This window comes from Cryptotermes secundus, unplaced genomic scaffold, assembly GCF_002891405.2.
Source record: "Cryptotermes secundus unplaced genomic scaffold, Csec_1.0 scaffold395, whole genome shotgun sequence".
NCBI classification, from domain to species: Eukaryota; Metazoa; Arthropoda; class Insecta; order Blattodea; family Kalotermitidae; genus Cryptotermes; species Cryptotermes secundus.
The window spans coordinates 925,614-952,290 of record NW_019742967.1 but is presented as its reverse complement, the minus strand read 5'-3'; the positions used below and the strand labels follow the sequence as shown (position 1 = coordinate 952,290).

Genomic DNA, 26,677 nt, shown 5'->3' with positions numbered 1-26,677 from the left:
GCTCTTCAAACCCGTTTTTAATGAATTCAGTCCGTACCTCACAGGAAACACATTACATCTCCATAACAAGGCCCAACCGGTTAATACTGTTTAGGGAAGCAGTCACTGTTTACTGTGAGAACCATACGGAACACACAGATACACTGTGTGGGCAGAACGCATAGTTTATGCATGATAAAGCAGGCGCTGTACATAACTACTACAGCACATGTCTGTATAAGTAGGTAGAATCACTACAAGACAGGCATATCTAACCCCTGAACGGAGATCGGTAAGTATATGTACAGCCTCCTTTAATGTCAGAGAAATTCCACCCAAAACAGCATTAAGAGGTTGGGCTTTGTAGCGGTGACGTAATGTGTTTTCTGTGAGGTAAGAACTGGATTGCTATATATTCTGCCCACAGTGTATCTTAGTGTTCCGTATGGTTCTCACAATAAACAGCGACTGTTTCCCTAAACAGCATTAACCGGTTGGGCTTTGTGGCGGAGACGGGGTGTTTTTCCTGTGAGACGAGGAGTGAAGTTTTAAGGTTTTATAAGGAAGTATAAAAATCTCCTTGTGTAGAGGCCATGTCTGTACGTCTGTACTTCTGTCTGTGACGTGGTTTCAGTGCTTAAATGATTTACGCCGTATTTACGACTGCAGTATAAATACACGGTACACAAGGCTCGTGTGCGTGATTACGTACGTAACAGGGCTCAAGGGAAATGAATTACACGCCACTGAGGAAATAGAGCGTTCATGTATCCTCACCAGAACCACAGGACAGAAGTAGATAACAGATCCTTGGACATGTGAGGAAAACACCAGCAAGACAAAACTGAAGTCATGAGGAAACAAGAGCAGACTGAATTCGCGCCTTTCAGCTCAGAACATTTTGTCTTACAATTTGCTAAGCAAACCAATAATTTTGCATTTTGTTTTCTATAGGCACGAAGCTTCGTCTCTTGCCCTAGGGGAAGGACATAGATTGAGAGCGTTTGGGAATAGGGTCCTGAGGAAAATATTTGCCCCAGGAGGATAGAGAGAACTGCGTAAAGAGGAAATTCTTGATTTATACCCCTTTGAATTTTGTAAGGGGGCTGAGATGGCCCGCATCAAAGCTCTGAAAAATGCGTACAGCATTTTGTCATACAGCCTGAAAGAAAGAGATAACCTGCGAGACCGAGGTGAGATGGAATATCGTAAGGAATAGAGTGGAAGGGTGTGAGCTGGCTTCACCTGGCTCAGGATAGAGACAAGTGTTAGGCTTTTATTAATACGGTAATGAAACTTCGGGCTCTATATAAAGAAATAGACTTTGTTCGCCAGCTGATCGACTATCAGTTTTTTCTACTACATTGCTTCCTGGGGTTGTTAATCGTCAGCTAACCCCTTCATATTCCTCGCGGATTCTCTAGGTTTCGCGGACCACAGGTCCTGCCAGTATCTTGGGGCTCCACCCCTCGCCGCCGCGACGCTGCGTCCCGAAAATGGAAGTTGACCAGCTCCTGAGAATGTAGCGTTCACGCTGAAGACGGCACAGCGTCGCTCCACTTGCGTTCCGGCGCCCCCATCACTCTCCGCTCCCTGAAGACAAGCCACGCATTTGTTCTCACCTTTTGTTAGTGACTATAGACGGGATTTTGGATTGGATGATTGGATTTATTGATCACTCACAGGTCGTAACTATACAACTAAGTATGACCCTCTTGCCGATTCTCACACTGAATGTTCTGAGTGTGCTTTCCTCACCATCCGTTTCCTGACAACGGATTTATCAGAGTCTTACTGTAACTTCAGCTCACTCACTAAGTCTTCTTGACACGGTCTGTCACATTCGGCTGCCGGCTCCTCAGTTCCGATCTGCGGCTCTGTCCGTTCTGACTCACTTCTCGAGAACTCAGTAGTTGACACATTTCATCTTCTGACTGACTGCACGCTCCACTGGAATTGTTCTGACTTCCAAATGAACTGTTTTGGACTGTCAGTCAGAGATACTTTACGACTGGCTGTTTACCTCCAGTCAGTTCGTCCTACCGACAAGCCCCATGAGACTCGCGACCAATATTTTTTTCCCAACTGAACACTTGCGGTTATAGTTCTTATGTAACATCCTCTTTGATGACAGGATGTGTCTGTCCTTTAAAATTGCTGATGGCTCTCACCAACTCAGTCATTCTCAGGTCCGAGTCCCGCGGGACTCATGACCATACTTTACTATCTCGGATTCAAGACTCCCCCAACCTGGAGGCCCAGGTCCCCGTATTTATATCCCACAGGAACAGGGTGACCCGGTTATACCCCGGGCACTGGGTTTGTTTCCTTCGCCTCCTAGGACTTCGCAGGGCTACGGTGGGGTTATTCGAATCCGCCTACAAGGGATTGAACAGTATTTAGGTATTAGCTCGTGCCTCACAGGAAACACATTTCGTCTCTGCTACAAAGCCCAACCAGTTAATGCTGTTTGGGGAAACAGTTGCTGTTTATTGTGAGAACCATACAGAACAGAACACACAAATACACTCTGTGGGCAGAATATATAGCAATTCAGTCCGTACCTCACAGGAAACACATTACGTGTCCATAACAAAGCCCAACCGGTTAATGCTCTTTAGGGAAAGAGTCGCTATTTATTATGAGAACCATATGGAACACACAAATACACTGTGTGGGCAGAATATATAGCAATTCAGTCCGTACCTCACAGGAAACACATTACGACTCCTATACAAAGCCCAACCGGTTAATGCTGTTTATTGTGAGAACCATACGGAACACACAGATACACTGTGTGGGCAGAATGCAGTTCTTTTTAATATTACAGCAGGTGGTACGTATAGCAACCAGTGTGCTCTAACGGGTCAACTAGCTACTTGTGTGTTATGTAGCTGTTTGATGACATTTCATTATTGTTATTAATGATTTCAAAATGAAGTGTAACAGCACACATTTATACAATTGGTACGATGTGCTCCTGACAGAGATAAATTGTTGTTTCGACACGTAAACACGAGGGGGAGGCCAGTAGCAGCCACCGAGGTCGCGTTCAAGCTGTGAAAACGTTGCACAACAACCGGAGACGTCGGCGTGAGCACTTTAGTGTTGATACAGTTCATACTGTTTTGTATACAGTGTCAATATATCTGTGTTCTACACGATCCTGAGCCAGTTACATCCACCTCCCGTCCACACAGCCTGTTTCCCTAAGATCCATCTTACTACGAGTAATTAACTCTCTGGTAGCAGAACCCGAAGGTTCAACGCCACTAATACGAAAATTCGGCCGGTCACGGTAGCCGAGCGGTCTAAGGCATGCACTGTCTTCGCTCGCTCGGAAGCCGAGATCGTGGGTTCGAATCCCACTCAGGGCATGGATGTTTGTGTGCGTTTTTCTGTGTTTGTCTACAGGTAGAGGCCTTGCGACGAGCTGATCACTCGCCCAAGGAGTCCTACCGTATGTGCAAGATCTAGAAAAACCGAACGGAGAAGTTCATGGAGGTAGGCCTAGGCTCACTGGGGCTGTAGTGCCAAGGAAAAAAAAACGAAAATCCGCCACTGGACAGGATCCTGAGCCACTTACATCCACCTCCCATCCTCACAGCCTATTTCCCTGGGATCTTATCTCACTAGTTGACTGACCCTGTTGTAGCAGAACCCGAAGGTTCAACACCGCTAATACCAAGGCCCGCCACTGAACACTATCCATTTCCCTAAGATCCATCTTACTAATTAAGTGACTCTCTGGTAGCAGAACCCGAAGGTTCAACACCGCTAATACCAAAGCCCGCCACTGGACAGGATCCTGAGCCACTTATCCACCTCCCATCCTCACAGCCCATTTCCCTAAGATCCATCTTACTTTAACTAACTCTCTGGTAGCAGAACCCGTAGGTTCAACACCGCTAATACCAAAGCCCACCACTGGACACGATCCTGGGCCAGTTCAGCCCACCCCTATTCTCAGAACAGTATTCCCACGAATAAGAGCGCTGCTTATGATAACGGTAGCTGAGTCTGCTGCTGTTCTGTGTTTTTATGGCAAGCTGTTTGAAGCCTTCGTGCACGTCTGTCAGCAGATCTGCCAACCTGTCTGAATGGGGGAATTTTAAGTTCTGTTTTACGAGTAAACTTGTTTTCACTGTACAATAAAAATGTACTTGTGAGCATGTTTTCACAGTCACGTAGCGTTTTGATATTAAAAACTGAGAAAGATTTCATTGCAGTTGTTATCTCATTTGTGCTGCAACTCTCCCCTGTAGTGACAAATTCGTTTATATCGGCGGCAAAGAAAACATACAGCGCCAGCTGCGGTCATGAAGGGAGATAAAGGGAGGAAGAGGCTGAGAACAGGGAGGTGTGTTCATTGCTGCTGCAGTTCGATTCCTTGCGTGGGAAATGCTGGGAGTTATTCATTGGAGGGGATATGGAAAGGAGCGGGCGTGGCCTACTTTAAGTCGATATCGTCGGGTTTGCATCAAGGGACCTGAATGTAAGATGGATGCTGTTTGGATGTATCAGTCAGCCGTAGATCTTAGGAACGGAATGTAGATCTTAGTCTAAGACACAAAAGGGTTTCATGAACATGTTGTGGTAGGGGCTGAAGGCACACAATTCATCATGACTCCAGAGAATCCCAGGGTCCCCGTCTCGAGCCTCTGCTTCCAACATTCCGATGTCCGAAGCGTCAAACTGCCATTATCAGAGGGACAAACAGGCAAAGCCTGGGAACCTTCTAGCGAAATTATGTTCTTTCTCCCTCCCCGCAATAAAACGTCTCTCACTTCTGCCATGATTTTCCCTTTTCACGTATTAATCTTCTCTGACCTGGGATAGCTCGGTGGGTATAGAGACGGCGTCCGATCCCCGGCAAGGCAAAGCGGTTTTTTATTTTTCTACAATGTCCAGACCCGCCATAGAGCTCTTTCCGCGGGTATAAAGCGGCCGGGGTGTGAAGCTCACTACTCACATCTAGTGCCGACGTAAACAATTATGGACCTATACCTCCACTCACCCCATGGGACGACTTTACCTTTTCACATTTCACCCCTTCACTCCCACCCCCTCGCCCTCACAGTTGAGACCTGTGTTAATGAGGTCCGTCAGGAAATTTTACCGCGAATATTTTGGAATCAGTGGCTTACAAACATTACGCCGTTAGTTTGTCTCTGCGTCTCATAGAAGCATTTGCTTCGCTGCTGCGGTGTAGTAGCTCCTCGCAGGGGCTAGTCCCTGTCCGATAGGGACCCAGCCAGGAGGAGGACACGTCACGAGCATTGCTCGCTAGCCTTGTGTTCATGAAAGTACAGCAAGTTCTGTGAACCGCTGTGAAAGAGACCCGTGGAAGCTCTGTTTTCTGGCTAACTTTATGTTCGCGCGCTTTTGGCGCCTTCAGAGCAAGGGGCTCAGTTTTGATTGGTTTAAACCGGGAGAGTAAAGGGAAACCAAAGTTACTTTACGACAGGCGGTTTATCGGCAAACAGTTCGTCTTGGCGCCGAGCCCCTTGAGACTCACGACCAGAGATCTTTATAAATGATCTCTACTTAAGCATTTTGCATACTGTCTCTCCAACAGTGTGTGCTGAGCACCGTTACCTTGCAATTTCTCTCACGAGTTATGGCGAACATCGGAGAGCAGACACAAGAGCGCCGTCTGCTGTTCTCATTAACCGTATTTTATTTTATAGAACAATACTCTTGACTGGGAAGGAATAGTACATAAAATATGAATATTACTTTCCGAGAGATTCATTATTCAGTCTTCAGAGCAAAATTACCTTACAATACGCTGTCTTCTTTAATAACAGATTCAAGTTGTTTGTGTAGGGAAATGGCGCCGCGAGCCTTGGATCAATAAAGCATCTGGTGTCCACGGCACAATTTCTGGAAAGTTTAACAAAGCTCGAACCCGTAGGGGCTGTCCGGTGTGGAGTCCCGGCGCCGTCAGGTGGCTCAGCGTCCAGACACTATGGGCTGTCGCTTTCTGGCCTCATGCACCTCACAAAGCTTTCATTTAGCAGCCAAACACGTGTGACAGAAACATTACAGTGATCTGAAAATCCTGAAGGTTAGAGCGAACCTTAAGCACGTACGCACATTGATGGCAAGTTGTACCACTTGCTTTACTTTCAGAGTCAGAGTCAGACTCAGAGTTACTTTACGGCGGGCAGTTTACCGCCCATCAGTTCGTCTGAAATTACTGCTCTTTTCCCTTCTGGCCTATGTAAACCAATACAAAGCTGTTCTCGCTACCGAAGATTACCACTGGTCTCACGTGTGAGTACAGCGGCTGGACGGCGGTTGGGAAGTACAGGAAGACACAGCGAAGCGGGCCGTTAACAAGTCAAGGCAGTTGTGAAGCGACTTGATCCCTGGGACCTCTTTCCGTCGCCTCACTATACAGACGTAATTATGCGGGTGACAATGATCATTCGACTCACAGTTCGAGCGCCTGCCAGGTGATGGTCAGGTGTCAGCATTCTCACTATTGTGACGCGTTATTAATTGTTTGTGTCATACACCTGCAGTCGGCGTCATGGCGGCGCGAGGCGATGTTGATTGATTGTGTTGTTATACGGCCCAACCCACGTAAACATCCGCACATCTTCTCAGTTTGCTTTGCCTTTTATTGGACATTTAAATTCCCAGGTAGCAGAACCCGAAGGTTCGACACCGCTAATACCAAAGCCCGCCACTGGACACGATCCTGAGCCAGTTCCATCCACCCCCCATCCTCACAACCCATTTCCCTGAGATCCATCTTACTAATTAACTGACTCTGGTAGCAGAACCCGAAGGTTCAACACCGCTAATACCAAGGCCCGCCGCTGGACACGATCCTGAGCCAGTTCCATCCACCTCCCATCCTCACAGCCCATTTCCCTAAGATCCATCTTACTAATTAACTGACCCTCTGGAAGCAGAACCGGAAGGTTCCACACCGCTAATACCAAAGCCCGCCACTGGACACGATCCTGAGCCAGTTCCATCCACCCCCATCCTCACAACCTGTTTTCCTTAGATTTTTAAGACTCTTTTCCCCGGCAATTCCTTTGTCTTCCAAGTTGTCATTTGTGAAGAGACTTAAGCGCTAAAATTCTGCACGAAACTGTTGCCTCCCCATGCCATTACTAAGCTAAGTGACCCCCGGGAGCACTACATCCACTCTGTTTCTCTGATGAGTCGGTGGCAGTCACAGAGTAACTGTGAATAAGTCTGCTCGCTGTGCACGTGGCAGCCCGCGGCGAGCCGTTTGCACTTCCCAGTCGCTGTCTATCGCGAGCTTTGTACATGCTCGAATTCTCCGGTTTCGGAAGTAACAACTGCACTTGCTTTTGAAATTGAAAGCTCAGTTTGCAGCAGTTTAATCCAGTTTTTACGCCGCTTTTATTTCCATGAATTCCACTGTTAGAGTAGGCGCTACTTGCCGCGCATGCGTCGCAGCAACTGTAAGCCGATTACGTACAATTCTTACTGCAGATGATACCTCACCACTCTCTGTTTTCTCGTGCGAGATCTGATACAATAAACATTCCGGTCTCTTGCGCTGTGACGCCGTGTTGTCCTGTACGTGATGCCTCGCGGAAGAAAAGTGCTGTGTAAGTAGGGCTGATTTTCCCATGTCGGAAGAATGTGGAAAACGTATTCTAGTGACTTCCTAATGATTCGGAATCTGCGGCTCCACACCAGGATTTACTGATTGACTGACTGTCAGTCACAATGTGACTTTGACTATGACTAACGGCACTGCGGCAACGAATACAAACGCAAAAAGTGGAGGCATTGTTGGGGGCGGTGTTTTGTATGCGGCCCGCATCAAATTTTTGCGTCAGGGGATAGCAGACTGGCCCTGCAGGATGTGAAGGCGGGTTCGAATACCCCCACCATAGCTCTGTGAGTCGTAAAAGGCGACGAAAAGGGACCCCAGTGCCTTAAGGGTGTAACTGTGCCACCCTGTTCCTGGGGGATATAAATACGGGGACCTGGCCCCAGGTAGGGGAAGTCTCGAATTTGAGACAGTAAAATGTCATGAGTCCCGCGGAACTCGAACCCGAGCATGAACGCGCTGGCGAGGACCAGCAAATACAGGGTGAATCGTATAGAACCGGCCCGGTGAATATGCTAATAATTCCGCAGGTGATGCATATAACCGCTCACAATTACGGCTGAGTCGAATGGTGTGCGCATGATCCGGCAAGTGGCAGCCCTTATGCTGCAAGGTCAAGGGCAATGCCGAAACGTGTCTTCAGTGCGCAGGCGACAGTCATGGAGTTCACTGTTGAACAGCGAGTGTTTCTAGTGCCTACTTGAAAACGGCGGACACTTTCAACACCTGCTCTGATCACGGCACACAATCCAAGATAAGATATGTGTAAATTACTTGAATAGCTGCATGGTATATTTTATATTGCACCTCATTTCGTCAAGCCGGTTCTATATGAATCACCCTGTATTATAAACAACGGATCCATCCTGTCGTGAAGGAGGATGTTACGTAAGGACTATGACTGCAAGTGTTCAGTTGAAGAAAGAGTATGGCCGTGAGTCTCAAGGGGTTGGCGCCAAGAAGACCTGATTTGGTATAAACCGTCAGTCGTAAAGTGATTCTGACTAGCGGCAGTAGAAGCTAGGAGTAGTTGGGAGCGCAGGTGCGAGAGTGGAGCATGTCCTACTGAATTGTGAAGATTGGTGATTGCGCTATAAATGATTGTAATTGTGAAGAAGTGTTCAATAGATCCAATGATCAAACATGTAACCTGTTAGTATCAGTCACGCTAACCTCACATACATGGCAATATGTATCATTTCTCTCTAAAAACTTTCCCCGAAATATTTTTCGGTCCGACAAGTAATTAGGGAGTTGTACGAGATGAGAAATGGGCCTTCATGTGAAGCGTCCAAATTATTTCCCAGATCTTAACGAAAAATTCGAATGTCGACAAACTTTAGTGAGGCTGTGTAATATAGAATTTAGTGAATATCCGCTCATTGTTTCCCGAGTTGTCACAGACGGACAGGCAGGGAAGTCTCCTGTCGCCCCTAATAAAATATCCGAACACGAGACGGACTCTCCTATCGGTCTGTCGCACCGCGCAGCCGTCACTACTGACATACGTCACTTCCTCTGCCTCGTCGATTTTGATTTTACGTTGACTGATACATCTAATCGGTATTGACAACTTTGTGCAGACGGCTGATACTCAGGAAATTCATTGCCGTATACAATAGAGCCAGCTGAATCCAGCAAACAACATCAGGGCATATTTTCTTCTTCGTCGTTCAAGGATTAAACCAGTCTCGCCTCATTTATGTCTGTTTGCGTCCTTTCTCCCCCACTTCTCTTCTGCCCTACGCTTATAAGTGTGGCGTTTGTCCATTCTTCATAGATATTGCTTCCATTCGGTTTTGGGGTTGGATGAAGCGTCCCCTGTATCTTCGTTCCATATTTCATTTTACTGAAACCCTTCGCGAATCTTAAGAATTTCATCTCGGCGGCCTGCATTCTCCTGCAGAACCTAACCTTCACTGTCATTTAATAGCCCTGAGATAGCCCTGACTTTGTATAACTTTAGCTCTGCTACAGTCGCTTCCGCTAGTCTGCTGGGAACAGCCCCACACACGTTTTGGAACCTATTCACTCCTCTAGTAAGCATACGTACCATCACAACATGTTACTCTAACATCCTTTTTAATATTGTCACGTGTTGGGTGTATAACGCGACAAACAACTTCACGCCGTGTTGGATATAGCGCGTTTATTGCACATTTGCTATACAATTCACAATTACATCCGCTGCTACATTCGGCGCCTTCACGATCCGCACTGTGTCGCTCCTGATCACACACTGCTCAGCCGGCTTTTTATACCGTTCCCTGTTGCCTCGTGTCCTCTGTTACGTCACCGCTGGCAGGGGAGGGGCTGTCCTGCATAGCGCTAATACCTCGCAGTATTGTAAAATGATTGTGAATAGTGGTGGGGTTTTGACTGGTATTCGGATTTGTTGAACGTAACTACAAATAACTATGACAGTCTGACTGAATTACAGACCCCAAAGGTCACTGTTACTACAGCACACATAAAGTCTCCTCAGTCTTCACTAGCCGTTGCTTGGTAGCGGCTTTCAACTGGAGACGTTCCCTTTTCTCTGGGTTCCCGAACTCTCCCCGGCCTCAGCTTTCAGCTTGTCGCTTCTCACAACTGCAAATCTTGTCTGACAAAACAACCAGTCAAAGTCAAAATCAAAGTCACATTGTGACTGACGGTCAGTCAATCAGTAAGGGGCTCATGACCAGATATGAATTAATACAGTTTGACAGTTACGGTCTTATTTCTGTGGGGCGCCCTCTCTGACGAGAGGACGGGTCTGTCTTTTGTATATGCTGCTGGTCCTTGCTAGCGCACTGTTTCTCGGGTCATAGTCCCTTGGGACTTGCGACCATATTTTACTGTCTCAAACTTGAGACCCTCGTTATATAGCCCCGGTACGGACCGCACAGAAGACGTCTCTTCCATTGCATGTTCTCTTGTTGTCGGGGAAAGAGCATGTCTACAGAGCTGTTGCCTAGCAACGGCTGTTGTACTGACGCATGTTTACTTGGCAGTGGGTTTACATGTCACGGTATATTATCCCCATACAAAGGCCTGTTTCTTTCTCCAAGTGGTCCCTTCCCTGTTGCTAGAATGGACTACGCCCTTCCCGAAGCTCCGACAGGCTTTAGTAAAAATAGGCCTCAACTACTTCGACGCAATTTGTAGGCAAATTTTCTTCCCCGCTTCCTTTTTTGAAACCCCCTGGCGACTAGACTGTCCTCATGCATGCTACATTCCTGCGTGTTTCATCACTCTTAATTTCATTTCAGTAAAATTTTGAATTTCGGTCTTTTTCAACATGACTCCGTGTAGTCTGGTAGGTTGAAGACGGAGGCAGCAGTGTTCTCTACGCACAAAAACGAAATGCAGTGACATAGCTGTTAAGCACCTGACAGGAAACGCCAGGGGCTGGAACTGTTGAGTCACTTTCAGCGTTTCTGCGTCACGGTGGCAGGAGCAGATTTTCATGCAGCCTGTAGTGTCCCCTGATCCTTCAATGAGAGGAGACGAAACATTCAAAATTGACGTCACAACCGTGAAGATGATTGATGACGTCCCTAGCGTCACGGTGGCAGAGTACTGATGGTGCGGACGGGCCCTGCGAGTGCAAAGTTACGTCATTGTTCTGTGTGTCTGTGTCACGCAAAGGCACTGGCCCCTGTAACCCTGGGGGCTACATCTGCCGCGCCGTGTTTGCAGGCAACCACCTTCACATGGCATTCAGCTGCAGGTCCAGCCACCTGCTGTGAATGTCACTCAGGCGTTGACTGATTGCCTGTTTAACGATGTCATATCAACTGTCACCGTAATGCCATGTATGCTTTTATTAGGTGATGGTCATCCGGCAACTCTCCAACATTTACGGTGGCCATGTTACCTGACGCCCTCCACAGCACCTCATGCTGGGTCAGTTGCTTGTTTAACGACGCTGCAGTATCTCAACCACCTACGGTAGAATGGCTGGCAATTAATGGTTAATGAGTCAGAAAACGTCGATCACAGGGGCCGCGTGTTCTAAGGCATGAACCTCTCGAACACTGTGCTCGTGGGTTCGAATCCCGCTCAATTCATGGATATCTGTGTCTAGGTTTATTCTGTGTTCGTGTTGTTCTGTGTGTAGGTAGCGGCCTTGCGTCGGGCTGATCCTCTGTCCAGGGAGTCCTACCGACTGTGCATAGGATTAAGAAAGCGAAGAAGTGGCCAAGATCTGAAGGGGCTGTAGAGCCACAGACGAGAAGAAAGTAAAAAAATATTTGCAAGGAACCGGTCGTGATGTAATTGGGGTAAATTTCTGAAATTTCTTTGAGGGATTGATGACGATGTTGGGAAATAGCCAGAATAGCCTGCCTCCGTTCTGAGACTTGACCCCGGGACCTCCGAGTACCAGTGATGAGTGCCCACAGTGTAATCGCGACGTTTGGTCCTTAATTAGAATTAATTTCTTTACTTGACTGTACATACCCGTATAGGCTCCTGCCCCGAGGGAGGATCACAGGCTGGGGGTGGTTGGGGGCGGAGTGACAGGAGAATGGAGAAAACTACACAAGGAGAGAATTCATAATAGTGCAGTTGTTGGGGTGATGAAGCTAGGAGTATCAAAATTGCTAGCGTTGTGAAATGACAAGTATAGGCAGAATTTTAGTCCTGAGGTCAGAATGAAGAAATTTATTAGAGCTCCTAGGTCTATATGAGAGAATAATATTAAACTGGATCTGAAAATGGTAAACTGTCGAAACGTAAGTCAGTGAACATTCCGTTTCCGTAACTCGCAGGAAATGTCTTAGCTCTCTGAGCGACCATCAGATTCTCTGTTGTTACGTTCTTCCATAAAGTTGCAGCAGTCATGTCCGGCAACGCAAGTGAACTGTGACACGTCCTATACACATCGGCTCCCGTGTGGCACAATTGCCACGTAAAGAAGTTATGTAAATATGTGTTGCCATGGCGACAGGGTCTATAATATCGCACCGTGACTGCATTAACAGGTGCGTCATTAGCACCGCGGACAGTCGGCAGGCTGCCCTTTGCAGCGTGAAGAGAGTGAGTGGCGGGGGCGGGGGGCGGCAAGAAGCTAGAGGAACTGCGTTCTGAGGGCGCTAATGTTCATGGGAACGTTAGGCTGTCTCCGAACTACACGACGTCACACCCCGTAAGATAATAGTCTTCATGGTCAGCGCTGTGTTGGCCTGAAACACAACAGAAATTCCCGTCTGCGACAGTTCCCAGACAGTGCCCGCTCTTCTGATGAAGGTGCACTGGAGTCAAGGTAAAGAGAAGCGATTGAAGCGAGTAAAGCAATGGGAAGTGCACTGTTGGAGGTTATGAGCTGAGGAGCGAAGTTGAGCAGGGTCGTTACTCGGTTCGATAGGAATTTTGATATTAACGTTGGCAGGGCTGCATTAGGGTGGAATTTTTATATTAACGCTGTAGGAGCTACATCAAGGTTGAATTTTTTATCTTAAAATTGGGAAGACTGCATGTGAAGCGCAGTGCAACGTGGAATCTGATTGAAACTCATCTAAGTAGTGTTTAAAGATTCAGTTCGTACCTCACAGGAAACACATTACGTCACCGCTACAAAGCCCAACCGTTTAATGCTGTTTAGGGAAAGAGTCGCTGTTTAATATGAGAACCAGAAGGAACGTACAGATACACTGTGCGGGAACAATACAGTGTTTCTAATATTAAAGCAGTTGGTACGCATAGTTGCCACTGTCTTTTAAAACGGTGGTGTGACGTGATCCCCATTTTGATTTTCACGAGACCCACATGTCACCCCCCCTCCCAGTTTCTGTTATTGCAACAGAGTAGCCCGTTTTCTCTCGTATTTATATCATTCTTTACTACAAATTATCTCGTAAAATTTGAGAATGAAAAATCAGTTTATTTTGAAATGAAATGTCTGTACGGCGCTTCTGCTCTGGCGACGAATAATGTGGAAAAACGTTGCAACCCAATCGCTCTGTCCTGACAACTGCTTACGGAGGAAGTGCTTGCATACAACCAGGAGTAAATTCATTCATTAATTCATCAATGGCTCTACAGCCCTTTGTTGAGCCCTAGCCTCTTCTCCAGTTCCGTAATCCTTCTTACAAAGGCTGTAGTACTCCTTGGGCGGAGGGTCAGCCCGTCGCAGTTCCGCAATGTACACAGAATAACACAAAGATATCCATGTCTTGAGTTGGATTCGAACCCACGATCCCAGCGTTCGACAGAGCAAAGACAGTTCACGCCTTAGACCTCGCGGCCACTGTGATCGGCAGTAGGAGTAAATACTTGCAGAATTTAGGATTAACATGTTTTTCTCAAGGCTTCCCCTCCCCCTGGAACTGCACACGCCCACGCGGCCCCAGGTTGAGAACCATTGTTTTGATGACAACTCGGTGAGTAGCGTTCGCATTGTGCATGCGCAGTGAAATGGATTCCTGCGACCGGAGAGGGCTGCAGTTAGGCCCCACCGGTCACCCCGCGTCCAGATGGTCTGCAGGCACCTAGCGGCAAAACGCCCGGTGTCTGCCGTCAGCTGCACCTTCGGGTTGATGCAACACTGCGCACCGGCTTTCAGTCCGGTGGGTCCAGATCGAAGCCTGGTGTTCCTCGTGCTATTCCTCAGTCCGCGGTAGTGTTTCAAAATGGGTCACGACCGCTTCCTCACAGAATCATTAAATTAAAATAAATGAATATTTTTGTCTGTCTCAGACACTCATAGTGGTGACGGTGAACAGTTCTGTCTTTTGGGACGGGACGCCGTGTAGTCTTGTAGAATTTTACTGGTGTTTCGGAGGAGAATGTTGCCTCCATCTTCTAAGTAAATGTCCTGGCTCCAGGAGACGTTGGAATAACGAATTTTAGTGAATATTGCATAAATCCTGGGAAAGGTATTGACCGAGACGTGAACACTGAGCTTGTCACTTAGGGCTTTTCTCGATGGAAGTTCAGAGTGCTTAAACATTTGCCCAATTTTCGGGGGGTGTCAGTGACTGGCTTGAAACGGGCCCCCAGCTGCCCGTGATGCTGTGTCAGCTTGCATTTAACTTCCATGGATTGGCCAACAAGTTAGGAAATGTATACATGGCGTAACGATTGTGGCACGTTCGCCCTGTTATAGCCTTCCATCGTCAGTTCGTCATTTAGAACTTCTGATGCTCCCCTCACAACTTTGCAAAGCAAGCAAGCAAGCAAGCAAGCAACAACTTCTCGTATAAAATTTGTTTAAAAACGTTTATGTCTCTTTGCATCGACTCTGAGCGCCATTATCATGGCGAGGCGTCAAAATGTTCTCAGTTTTCGCTGGGTTCACGTCTACACTACCCTCTCTGTCTGTGCCTACGTGGCAAATCGCTGCGGGCGCCCAAAGTCTACTCCTCACCTCGCTTATCGCGTCTGCGGCGGAAGTTCCTTCAGCATTGGAGGAGGCTCTGAGTGCCGATTGTTTGAACTGCAACACGTGAATATGCTGCCGATAAAGCAGATAATTCATAAAGGTATGGACACTACATGCTACGCCGGAAATGACGAAAATCGATTCCAGTGCGAAGCGTTGGGAACTGCACTCACCGTGTGTACTGGGCAAAGCTCTCAGAGGGACATTAGTAACCCTACTGCGTGTAGCCTATTGTAGGGGCTATTGACTCTTTGAAGCCTGGACCGATAGTCGGTGTATACATTCTAACTTTCTTTTTCGTAATGTCCCTCCTGTTGCTTGTCACATATATATATGTATATGGCAAGGTGAGGTTTCTGTCGACAAAACAAATCAATCAATACTTAGATTCAGTTTCATTTTCTACCGCTGCATGTTTCGACCCTCATGGGACTATCATCAGGCAGTATTATGATCGTACGGCTAAATTATTAAACTCCTGAATATGGATCCATGTTTAGTGCAACACGACCATGTTATAAAGTTATGCATAAGTTGTAAAGTAAGAATTACAATTTGTATATAAATATTAGCATGCGGTGTTTATCGAAGAAGAATGCCATGTTGGATCAATATTATATTACGACATGAAGCCTTGGGAATAATTTAGAATGATTTGGCAACACTGTCCTCCAGTGTGACTCAGACGTATATTTATATGACGCCTTTACATGTTTCGGCCAGTTATGACCCTCTTCAGAAGGCACAACAATATGTTGAGGAAAATACTGTTACATTTGTCACTGTACATCAAGTTGAATCACAGTTTTACATAAATAAATAAATAAAATTGGAAGTTATACAATTAAAACATAAAAATATTTTGGAATATGATGTTGAAATTTCTCATGTATTGTTCAGCGTTCCCATTGTTGTGTGAATAAGTGTAGGAAGCGACGCTGTGGAGCGTCTCTCAAGGTGGATGTTATTACGCCCAGGGTTGTGCTCTAGTAATGTATTTTGTATATTATTATTATTATTATGGGCCGTTAGGCCGTGTACATCTTCGTGTAGGCTGTAGCATATTGCCATACTCGCGTTCTCCTCTGTGTGCCGGGAATTGGTTCAACGCGAGAACAGAAACACGTAGCGGTAGATAATAAAATTGAGCCTGAGTACTGATTGATTGTAAAACCGGAAACCTTACCTTGCCATGTATTCCCCAACTTGTTATTACATTACGGAGGTAAATAGACTGTTCTCTTGAAGGAAAGGCACGCACCACCAACGTAAGCAGCACATAACGAGGACATATTTGTCGATATACAAATATGCTAGCATTTCATACGTCAAATGCGTAGAAGAATTTAATGGGAAACGTGAAAGGAAGATGAAACTTAGTAGACCTAAGTGTAAATGGTAAGAAAATATTACAATTAATATTAAAGGAACGAGATGGGAGGGTAAGAAAAAGTAAAGCTATCCCTGTACCAGGCCGTGAAGGCCCATAGGGTTGTGAGACGTTGAGGCTCCCACATTATCTAGACAGTCGGCTCAAAGATGGCGGTAAGGTTGTCAGCCCTACGCGCCGGCCGCGCTTTACTCCCCAGAAAAATTATTTAATTCCTGGTACTCATTTCTGTTAGAGGCTGAGTAAACCCCAGGGCCAAGTGCGGCTGTAAGGGTTAGGTCAACTGAAAAAATTCAGTGACCTCATAGGGACTTGAACCCGCGACCTTCTGGCTTGTAGCATAGAGATGGGAGGGTGTGGAGTGGATTCATCTCGTCAATAAACGGCCCCGTGGAGGGGCTCTTGTGAAAACTGTAATGGATTTTTGGGTTCCATACTTTTCTGGAACTCCTTGAATTTATCGATGCACTTACAAATTAAATTAATGCGCACACGAAAAACAACGAATGCCTACAAATTTCATGTGAAAAGGTGCATTCGAGAATCTGGCAGTCGCACAGCTAGCCAGTTGTGAGCACTAGGCTTGCTTGTAGCACGTATGAGGGAGGCAAGAAATGCTTCCAAAAGTTTCGATCTGAAACCTCTAAGGAAATAGATCATCTTGGAGACCTGGAAGTCGATGGTATTGTGACGCCCCTGGTGTGTTGTTCACGACATGAAGAGCTGATGAATCTTTCGAAAGTGTGGCAAACCGAAAATATTTGGAAATGGTAGTATCAAATCGAAATTGCTTCATCCCGTACCGCCTTCCTGTCGTGGCCGATCTGGGGGCAAAATACAGTTAAGTGAGAACAGTTGCTGCGCTTTGCCAACGCGGCGGGCGCAGACTCAATCAGACGCGCGGAATGACGGTGTAAGCACCCCCTGCGTTCCGGACGCCGTCTGGAATCAATCATTGACTGTTTTCCAATAGACGGAACCTACACAGCGAAAACGTCTGCTCTCGTGCCTTCACAGCAGTGATCCATCACACGTCGAATTACAGTTTCAGACGTTTCGCCGCGACAATATTGCAGGGATCAGAAAAACTTGTTTATGGGAACTTGAATAGAGAACAAGTCGAAATTATCTTGGTTTCGTCGTCAAGGTCTGACTTCTCTTAAGTATAAAATTAAAGCTTTATTTCTTAAGTAAATATTTTTTTTGTGTGTGTGAAATTTCTGGTATGCTCGAAACGTCTGCGTCTGAAACCGAATCATTGCCCTGCAGTTTTATTGGACGATGCGCATTTTCCGACGTACACGGTGTGTCCAGGATCCATTGGACTCTTTTTTTTTTTTGCCCTGCAATGCCATCTGTTTGCGAGTTGTTGCGTTAAGATTCTTGAAGGTTCAGCTGTGGCTTTCTATAATTTCAAAGCGCAAGCATCGCTGCATCGTGTGTTCTGACCTTGAACGTAACAGTACTGTTCTGACGCTCGTCGGAAAATGGCGGTTGAACAGAGAGCGAACATCAAAAAGTTAGGCAAAACAGCCGGAGAAGCGTACGAAATGATGAAAAGTGTGTGCGGTAGTGATTGTTTGAGTCGCTCGAACATTTTTCGATGGTATGCTGTATTTTGTGACGGCAGGGAGGATATTGAAGACGCTCCACGTTCATCAAAGCCGAGAACAAGTCGCACTGAAGAAAATGTGAAAAAAGTGACCGAAATCCTTGCATCAGCCGTATGTGTTTCTGCAAGACTCATCGAGGAGCTTTTGGGAATACCAAAAAGTACTGTGCATCAAATTTTCACCAAGGATTTGGGCAAACGGAAGGTCTGTGCGCGGTTTGTACCGCACGCGCAGTCAGGCGATGAAAAACATGCCAGAGTGGAACACTGCAGAGACATGTTACGGTCGGTCCAAAGTGATACAAAATTTACAGAATCGATTGTTACTGGTGACGAGACATGATGTTTTCAATATGAGCCCCTCACAAAGCGGCAGAGTGCAGCGTGGTAGAGCCCAAAGAAGCCGAAACCAAAGAAAGTGCGCATGCAAAAGAGTCCAGTAAAGACACCGCTAACCGTTTTCTTCGATTCAAAAGGAATCATTCATAAGGAACTTCTGCCAGAAGGTCGAACAGTGAATTCTGATTATTGTCTCGGAGCCCTCAGCCGTTTGTGGGCGAGAATTCTTCGAATTCGACCCGAATATCGAGAGCAAGGTTCCTGGTCGCTCCTCCACGACAATGCCCCACCCTACAAATCGAAGATCGTGCGCAATTTTTTGGACAGCAAAGGGATCACAGTCCTTGATCATCTTCCGTATTCACCAGATTTGGCCCCAGCAGATTTCTGATTGTTCCCAAAAGTTAAGTTGCCGATGAAAGGAGACCGTCACGACACCACCGAGGACATCAAAGGGACTGTACCGCAGTTTTAAATGCGATTCCACAAAAGGAGTACAGTGACTGTTTTCGAAAACTTTTCAATTGATTCATAAGGAGAATATTTTGAATAAAAAGAGTGAAATTTTGAAAATACTTCACGTCTTGTATTTTTAATGATCAAAGTCCCAACAGAACCTGGACACACTATGTATGTCTTGTATGTATACGTAACAATATAAGTCTCCTGTTTCCTGCCACGGACCTAACAGAGGACATCCAAACATATAAAAAATTAATCCGTAATTTTTAGCGTAGTTGGTTGAGGCACTACGCTACAAGCCGAAGGTCGCGGGTTCGATTCCCGATGAGTTCGTTGAATTCTTTTAATTGACCTAACCCTTCCAGCCGCACTATGCCCCTGGGGTCGACTCAGCCTCTAACAAAAATGAGTGCCAGGAATCTTCCTGGGGGATAAAGGGCGGCCGGAGTGTAAGGCTGACAACCTCACCGTCATCTGTGAGCCGATTGTCTAGAAAACACGGGAGCCTCAGTGTCTCACCCCAGGGCTGGAAGGATTTTATTTATTTTATTTGTTTTATTTATTTATTTATTTATTTGTTTTATTTGGAAATGTTTTGTTTTACGATACGGGATGAACTGACTTAGACTTCATCGTGAATTATAAACGCATTAATGTTAGTCAGAGTTAAAACTTGAAATGAATTCTGTCACGGTTGCCTCGCTGTGCAATTCGATTCACATCTGTTTCAATATATTTGCCTTTTGCGTGGTAAAGTCAATTTGTTCCTGAAATAATAGATTCGTGTCAGCAATAAGTGCAAATCGGACAGAATGAGGCAGAAAAAGTGGAAAGATATAATCGGTTCTCACTGTGTATATAACGTGAAGGGATTATCCGTGCTGGTTATAGGCAAAACCTGAATCCACTTCCGCCATTAATTTTGTTCAGTCTCTTCGGGTTTTAGTCACCCCAGAGCTGGTTCAGTAGCGTTGCCAGTTTTACCTTTGATCAAAAGTGCGGGTACATGGCGCGTTATTGTGGGGAAGGCGTGGTGAAGTCCAGAGAAGGGATAAGGAAGGAAGTGTGTGCTCACTCACCGACGTCTGTCCATCGGAGAACAGGGAATTTCACTCGTCGACAAATTCTCAGCGCTTAGACGGCGAGAACTCACCTGGCCAGCAAAGTGGAATTTAAGCAACAATGTGACATAATCTGATAGTCACTCAGCTGGCCCATAAACACTTAACTCTTATGACCCGAAGGTTCATTACCGTGTTCACAACAGCCAGCTACAGGATGCTATCCTGAGCCAGTTAAATGAGACCCCACACACTGTCCTTTTAAGATACACCTTTTTTTTATTGCTAGTGGGGTGGGACTAAGTCCCTTGTACTGCAGCCACTTCTGGCCTATTGTACCAGCCCCAGATGATAGGTGAGGGTGATTGTGGAGCAATTGGTGGAATGAATATTTGCAGGGGAACTGAAGTACTCAGAGAAAATCTGCCCCAGCGCCACTTTGTCCACCACAAATCCCACTTGACCAAACCCGGTATCGAACCCGGGCCGCCGCGGTGGAATGCCAACGACTAACCACTTGAGCTATGGCGTGGCCCTAAGATACAACCTAATGTTATCCTCCCATCTAGCACTAGGTCTACAAAGTATTCTCTTCAATTCAGGTTCTTCGTACTGCAGTTTTATGTGCATTTACCTGTCCCATCCATGCTACATGCTATGCCAAGCCAAATGTGTCGGCTTAGCGGTAACGCTGTAGAATCGTGACTGATTCGAACCTCGGTCGGAGCACCTGATCTCCGGACTGAGTGCTTGCGAGGTCTTGCTAAGTCCCTCCGAGCAAATAGTACCTCGATTAGGCCGCAGCCGTTTCCTAGCAATTCCTTTCCAATTCATCATTCACTAATTAACCTACCATTTGACACCACATGAACTTAGATACTGAGAGCGTCGTTGAACAACATGTGATCTGCTTACTCTAATTGTACATGATCATGCAGATCATGAAGGTCCTCATCATGTAATTTTCGCTGCTAAATTGGTGCTTCCTATGCCTGTTCTCAGATAACCTCCACACTCAGACAACTCATTCCCAAAGCACGTACCAGGGTAAAGTAAAAGTAAGGCTATCCCTGTTACAGGCCATGGAGGCCCATAGGGTTGTGAAACGTCGAGGCTCCCACATTTTCTAGACAATCGGCTCACAGATGGCAGTAAGGTTGTCAGCCTTACGCGCCGGCCGCGCTTTACTCTCCAGAAAAAATATTAAATTAATTCCTGGTACTCATTTCTGTTAGCGGCTGAGTCGACCCCAGGGCCATAGTGCGGCTGGAAGGATCAGGTAAATTGAAAAAAACCAATGACCTCATCGGGACTTGAACCTGCGACCTTCCGGCTTGCAGCACAGTGCCTCAACCAACTACGCTTTAATAATTTGTGAGCTTTTGTAAGTAAGTGATTCCTGACGGCGATGCAAACGCCTGGTGATTCAGGCGTCTCCCTGCGTCCTTCCCCAGAGCCCCGACCGTATCATCTTGTTTGTCTTAAGGGGGCTCAAGGAGACCTGACGGCGATCTCTTTACCGAAACTGGATTTTGAAATGGCCGAACAGAACTTTGTTGTTGTGATCAGTGAAACCCGAAACCTGATTATCGGCTGCCATCTTGCTTTTCTCCTGATGAGGAGTGTCCCGTGCCTACTAATTCTGTTTACTTTGTGAAGCACGTATATCCGGTTGCTTTACAAAATGGAAGAAAGTAGGTCAGAGCTTGAGTTACAAGCAATCAGGGCTTCATCATGAAACAGTTCTTTGTTTAGTTATTGTTTCCTTCCCGCCTTCCTCCCATTTCTTTTTAATTTACTCTTCCATCACGCGTCTCTCTATTTCAGGAGCCCAACTCTAATTCCAAGTCTGACTAAAGGCCACTCCACTTCAGAGAAATCATTAGCATACGAATCCACAATTCGGGCAGATGGGTGTTTCCCCTCGGATTAATAACAACAGATTTAATTGGTCGCCTTTCCATTTTAATGCAGCAGTTCGTGTACCTGTCACAGGCAAAATATTCGGTACCGTTCCTCATTACGGACGGGGTTCATGCATGCGCACGGCACTCACCAAGCGCCTCACATCTGTGCGTGTCCGGCCCTCCCTAGGCTCAGGTATCTTAATCAAAATGCGGTGTTGACATTTAAACAAAACGTTTGTGGACCTTGGAGCATGTGTCCATTGTCACTGGTCTGGAAGTTAACTGTGGCAGTTCTGGATATGTGACGTTGCAACGGAGTTTCTGTGGCATGTTTGGCGTTGCTGTGGAGATTCTATGAGAAATTTGGTATTACTATGGAAACTATATAGCATTTATGGTGTTGCTCTGAAAATTCCTTGGGATGCTTGATGGTGCTATGGGAATTCTGTAGGGTGTTTGGTGTTCCTCTACAGATTCTGTGGAATGTTCGATGGTGCTATGAGGATTGTGTAGGGTGTTTGGTGTTCCTCTAGAGATTCTGTGGGATGTTCGATGGTGCTATGGGAATTCTATGGGGTGTTTGGTGTTCCTCTAGAGATTCTGTAGGATGTGTGATGGTGCTATGAGGACTCTGTAGGATGTTTGATGTTCCTCTGGAGATTTTATGGGATGTGTGATGGTGCTATGGGAATTCTATGGGGTGTTTGGTGTTCCTCTGGAGATTCTGTTGGATGTTCGATGGTGCTGTGGGAATTCTGTAGGGTGTTTAGTGTCGTTTGGGGGATTTTTAGAACATTTAAAGTTCTCATGGAGGTTCTGTGGGATGTTTGATGGTGCTATGGGAATTCTGTAGGGTGTTTGGTGTTCCTCTGGAGATTCTGTGGGATGTTTGATGGTGCTATGGGAATTCTGTAGGATGTTTGGTGTTGCCGTGGAGATTCTCCGGAACATTTGAAGTTGCTATGGGGATCCAGTAGGCCACGAAAGGACTGAAAATGTATACAGGACCTGCTTGAACCTGGTACCACAATTATCTGACTTTTCCTAATAGATGTAAATAGTTGATTAGTGTGTGCGCGTGCGGATGGGGTTGGTTTGGAGTGACGGACGCAGGACGCAGCGCTCCTGCGTCTCTCAGCGTCGCAACGAAACGCTCGGCTTACGGAAGAATCTTGAGAGCGACCGAAACTTTCATCATTGACTTAAAACTTTACTCTGGATCGACAACTTCAATGAACTTTGTAATTATCTGATGACATTACAGAACGTCGAACAACTTAAGAACTTCACTCTTCAGGAATTTTAGTGCCTCGCGTGTCGTCAATCATCGCCCATTGAGTGGTCTCCAGCCCGGGGACCGGCTGCCTGTGTGCGCCCGAGCGGTTTTCATGCTCTGGAGCAGGCTCGGACCGCAGTCAGGAGACGCCCCGTGTCTGTCCGTCCGTCCGTCCTTCCGTCCTCAACGTACACGCCTTCATAACACTGCTAGGGTTAAATGCTCTGGAGCCCACCCAGACTGCTGTCCAGTGGGTAGCAAGTGGTGAAGCTGACGACTCACCTCCACTCCTCCATACGCCTTCATGGCAGAGTGCTTAATTTATTAAGGTCAGAGGCAACTTTGCATGTTTTGCAGTGATATGGTTCCTTCAGATTTTCTAGCTAAGGTATTGTTTGTGTTCTCCAGGTCCTCGTGCATGCTACATGTCCCGCCATCATGTTATCACCGTGATGATATTGCCGGCGAGTGCGAGTGACGGAGCAAACTGTTTCCTGTTGCAGTGCAGTGGCAACACGAGGTGCTTCTCGACTTCCTCTGCGCCGCGACGCTCCAATGAATCCCAGTGTCCGATTCTGCACCAGCATGGCGCCCGGCAGGGTGGTGCCGCCAAGAAGAACAGCGTCGGCAAGTTCATGAGGAAGAAGGCGGGCGGCAGGAACCACAACTCCTCAGCCGTGCCCTGCATGACGCTTTCTCACCACAAGAAGCTGCGGTTCGCCCTGGCCAAAGAGCGCAAGGCCTCCACCACCCTGGGCATTATCATGAGCGCCTTCACCATCTGCTGGTTCCCATTCTTTGTCCTCGCCCTCGTCAGGCCCTTCCTGAGGAACGATCCATCGCCCATCCCCCCGTCCCTGTCCAGCCTCTTCCTCTGGCTGGGCTATGCCAACTCCCTTCTGAACCCTATCATCTACGCCACCCTGAACAGGGACTTCCGGAAACCGTTCCAGCAGATCTTGTTCTTCCGGTGCGGCTCCCTCAACCACATGATGCGAGAGGAGTTCTATCAGTCTCAGTACGGAGACCCAGAGCATCACTATTGCGTCATCAACAGCAGCCAGCAGTACCAGACGGCTCGGGACGGGGAGGATGTGGAGGAGACGGTACCGGGAGTCGAACCTGAGCACACCACTTCCGGTGCATCGCCGCGCGCCGACGAGTCGTTCCTGTGATACTCTGACTGACTGGCTTCCGAAAACCCCCTGAGTCCTCATTTCATCACATCTGTTTGTGCCTGTTGGAACACCCCCCCCCCACCCTGGCCCCGTACTCTACGTCGCACCAGTGACTTCTCATTAAACATTACTCATTTGCTTTTGTTCGTTGCCATGGAGACCGACTTACTGTGTAGCATAATAATGACGTCACGTCTTGCTTTCTATTTTGTTTCGTAGTCTTAATACATCTGCTCGTAAGGAATGTTACTTGTGACGCTCATGCAGGTACCGTGCATATACACCGCGATCAGTTTGTCTGTCTGCTGGCACTTGTTGCACTTCACGCACAAATTCGTTTCCAATTAGTGTGCACTCTCTGTTTGCACCTGTGCAAACCGTCACGATTGGTTTGATGTAAATCCTTCTGAACAGAACGGAAACAGAATTTTTTGTAAGATCTGAGTTCTTCAGGTGTATAGAACCCATACTGTGTTGTTCTGGAATTCGTTTAGTTTGGTAGGTACCTACCAACGTTTTGCAGGAATCTGCTGCCTCCATCTTCAGGGTTCAGCCACGACGGTGAAGACGGTATGTTCCTCTGAAACGTTGGTACCCACGGACCTGACTGCAAGATGTCGTCGCTGCGTGCAAGAGCAAATAAACAGAACCCATCCAAAAGAAGCTTTATGCCTTTAGAGGCTCCTTAAAAATAGAACTAGAGATGTGACGTCAGCACTTGCATGATTACCGGGCAGGGAGCGCCAGCTACAAGCATTGTTTGCACGCAAAAAGAAATCCACTCTATTCCAATCAGCAAGCTGAATGTCAGTGTTTATACCGAGCCATGGATTCTGAAATGTCTGCTTGAAACAGCGATGATAAACATCAATATCCCATACCCGTGGCGGGATTCGAGAGTACTATCGCAACATTCGCCAGATGATCTGAGGCACGCTTGGTGTAGGGGCGCAGGACCTCATGTCACTTTCCTTCTAGGTCACTTCCTGCAGGAGGAAAATGGCGCTCACCGATAAACAGAGATATTAAACTTGTTCTGCAACTGAGCAGCATCCGGTAGGCTCTCTGACTGGCCCAATGGATCTCAGCTGCTCGTGAAATTATTGCTCCGTTACTCAACAAATTCTCCAACTTTCATGGAACGTTAGGGTTCATTACCATGCTCACAAAAGCCTGTCAATAGATGTTAAACCCCATTTCTTCGCACAACACACCGAAACCAGAATCTCGAAGCTTTCTACGCGTGACGTCTAGCCGCCCCCCCCACTGACATCTTCAGCCTTGCAAGTGTTATTGGGTGTTCCTGCCTCTGGCAAAACGTAGAGTACAGATATCCTCCGACGGCAGTTTACCCCAGTGGTTTGCAATGTGTGGGGCGTGCCCTCCAGGAAAGTATAGTTATATAGTAAAAAACAGAATTCATTGCAATTCTGAGACCGCTTGTCCAGTTTCGTGCATTTGTAAATTCTCGATAAATGTGACTTCTTGCTAAAAGCCTTTTGTATGTAAATTTTAAACACACACACACACAAAATGAAGGGCAAACGGAACTGTTCTTTAGACGCACAGAAAGTGTCAAGCAAGGGTCACGATGCAACATTTGATAAGATGACGTTGTCTAAAGTTTGGAAACCACTGGCAGGCAACGCAAAGGCCAAATAGTGACGATGAACGGAGGCCTAAGTCTATTCTTTTGTAGAAAATTTTCTCAGGTAACTTCTATGAGTGTTGTTTTCTTGAGAACTCAAACGCTTCTCCTGTGGGCCTTGTGATTGGCCCGTCTAGCGCGCACTGCGCAGTCTCCAGTAGCGGCCATTTGCTTTGACTCTGACGAACAGATGTTTGTTAGTGGCGTTACTTGACGTTCCTGTGACTTCTACTCGTGTCTGTACAAATGGAAAGTTCAATGAATATTTTATACTTAGATATGACAGTGATTAATGACGTTTGATGATCCTGTCATTATATCTGCCATGCATACACAAAAAAGGAAAAGGAGGAACATGTTCATTTCCAAACCGTACATTTCCTTTGCTCGACCGCCTTCACGAAATGCAAGCGATGTTTTAAACGTTAGTAGGGTCTATTGTGGGAGCCGCGATGGCTCAGTCGGTATAGCGACTGGCTACGGGCTGGACGACCGAGAGGTCGGTGTTCGAGTCCGGGCGTGAAGCTGACACCTCATCTCCAACTAGTGTCGAGGTCAAGAAAACGTGGATCTATACATCCACTCCCCCATACACCTTCATGACGTAGTGCTTAATTATTGAGGGACAGGGACAACCTTAAACTTTAACTTTAGTGGGTTCTATTATTTTGACCATCACCAGAAGGCGATTCAAGTTTATAGAATTGTAGCCTGTTAGGTTGTGATACAGTGTAGCATTGTGAAAGGAATCCGACGTTTCAGAGGTACCTGAAGCAACCTTCCTCAAATATTTCTTGTTTCAGGGATTCTTAACACGAACGTAAAAATCAGATTTGATTGTTCTGAG

General features: G+C 46.7%; 1 protein-coding gene across 1 annotated transcript in view; it reads left to right on the top strand.

Moving 5' to 3' along the window:
* The window catches only part of LOC111873521 (5-hydroxytryptamine receptor 1), a 67,974-nt gene extending 41,620 nt beyond the window's left edge, over window positions 1-26,354 (top strand). Inside the window, exon 2 of the mRNA XM_023868299.2 lies at window positions 23,508-26,354. Within this exon, the coding sequence (XP_023724067.1) occupies window positions 23,508-24,179 (672 nt within the window). The 3' untranslated portion in view covers window positions 24,180-26,354. The remainder of the gene's footprint in view (window positions 1-23,507) is intronic.
* Window positions 26,355-26,677: the final 323 nt, after the last annotated feature.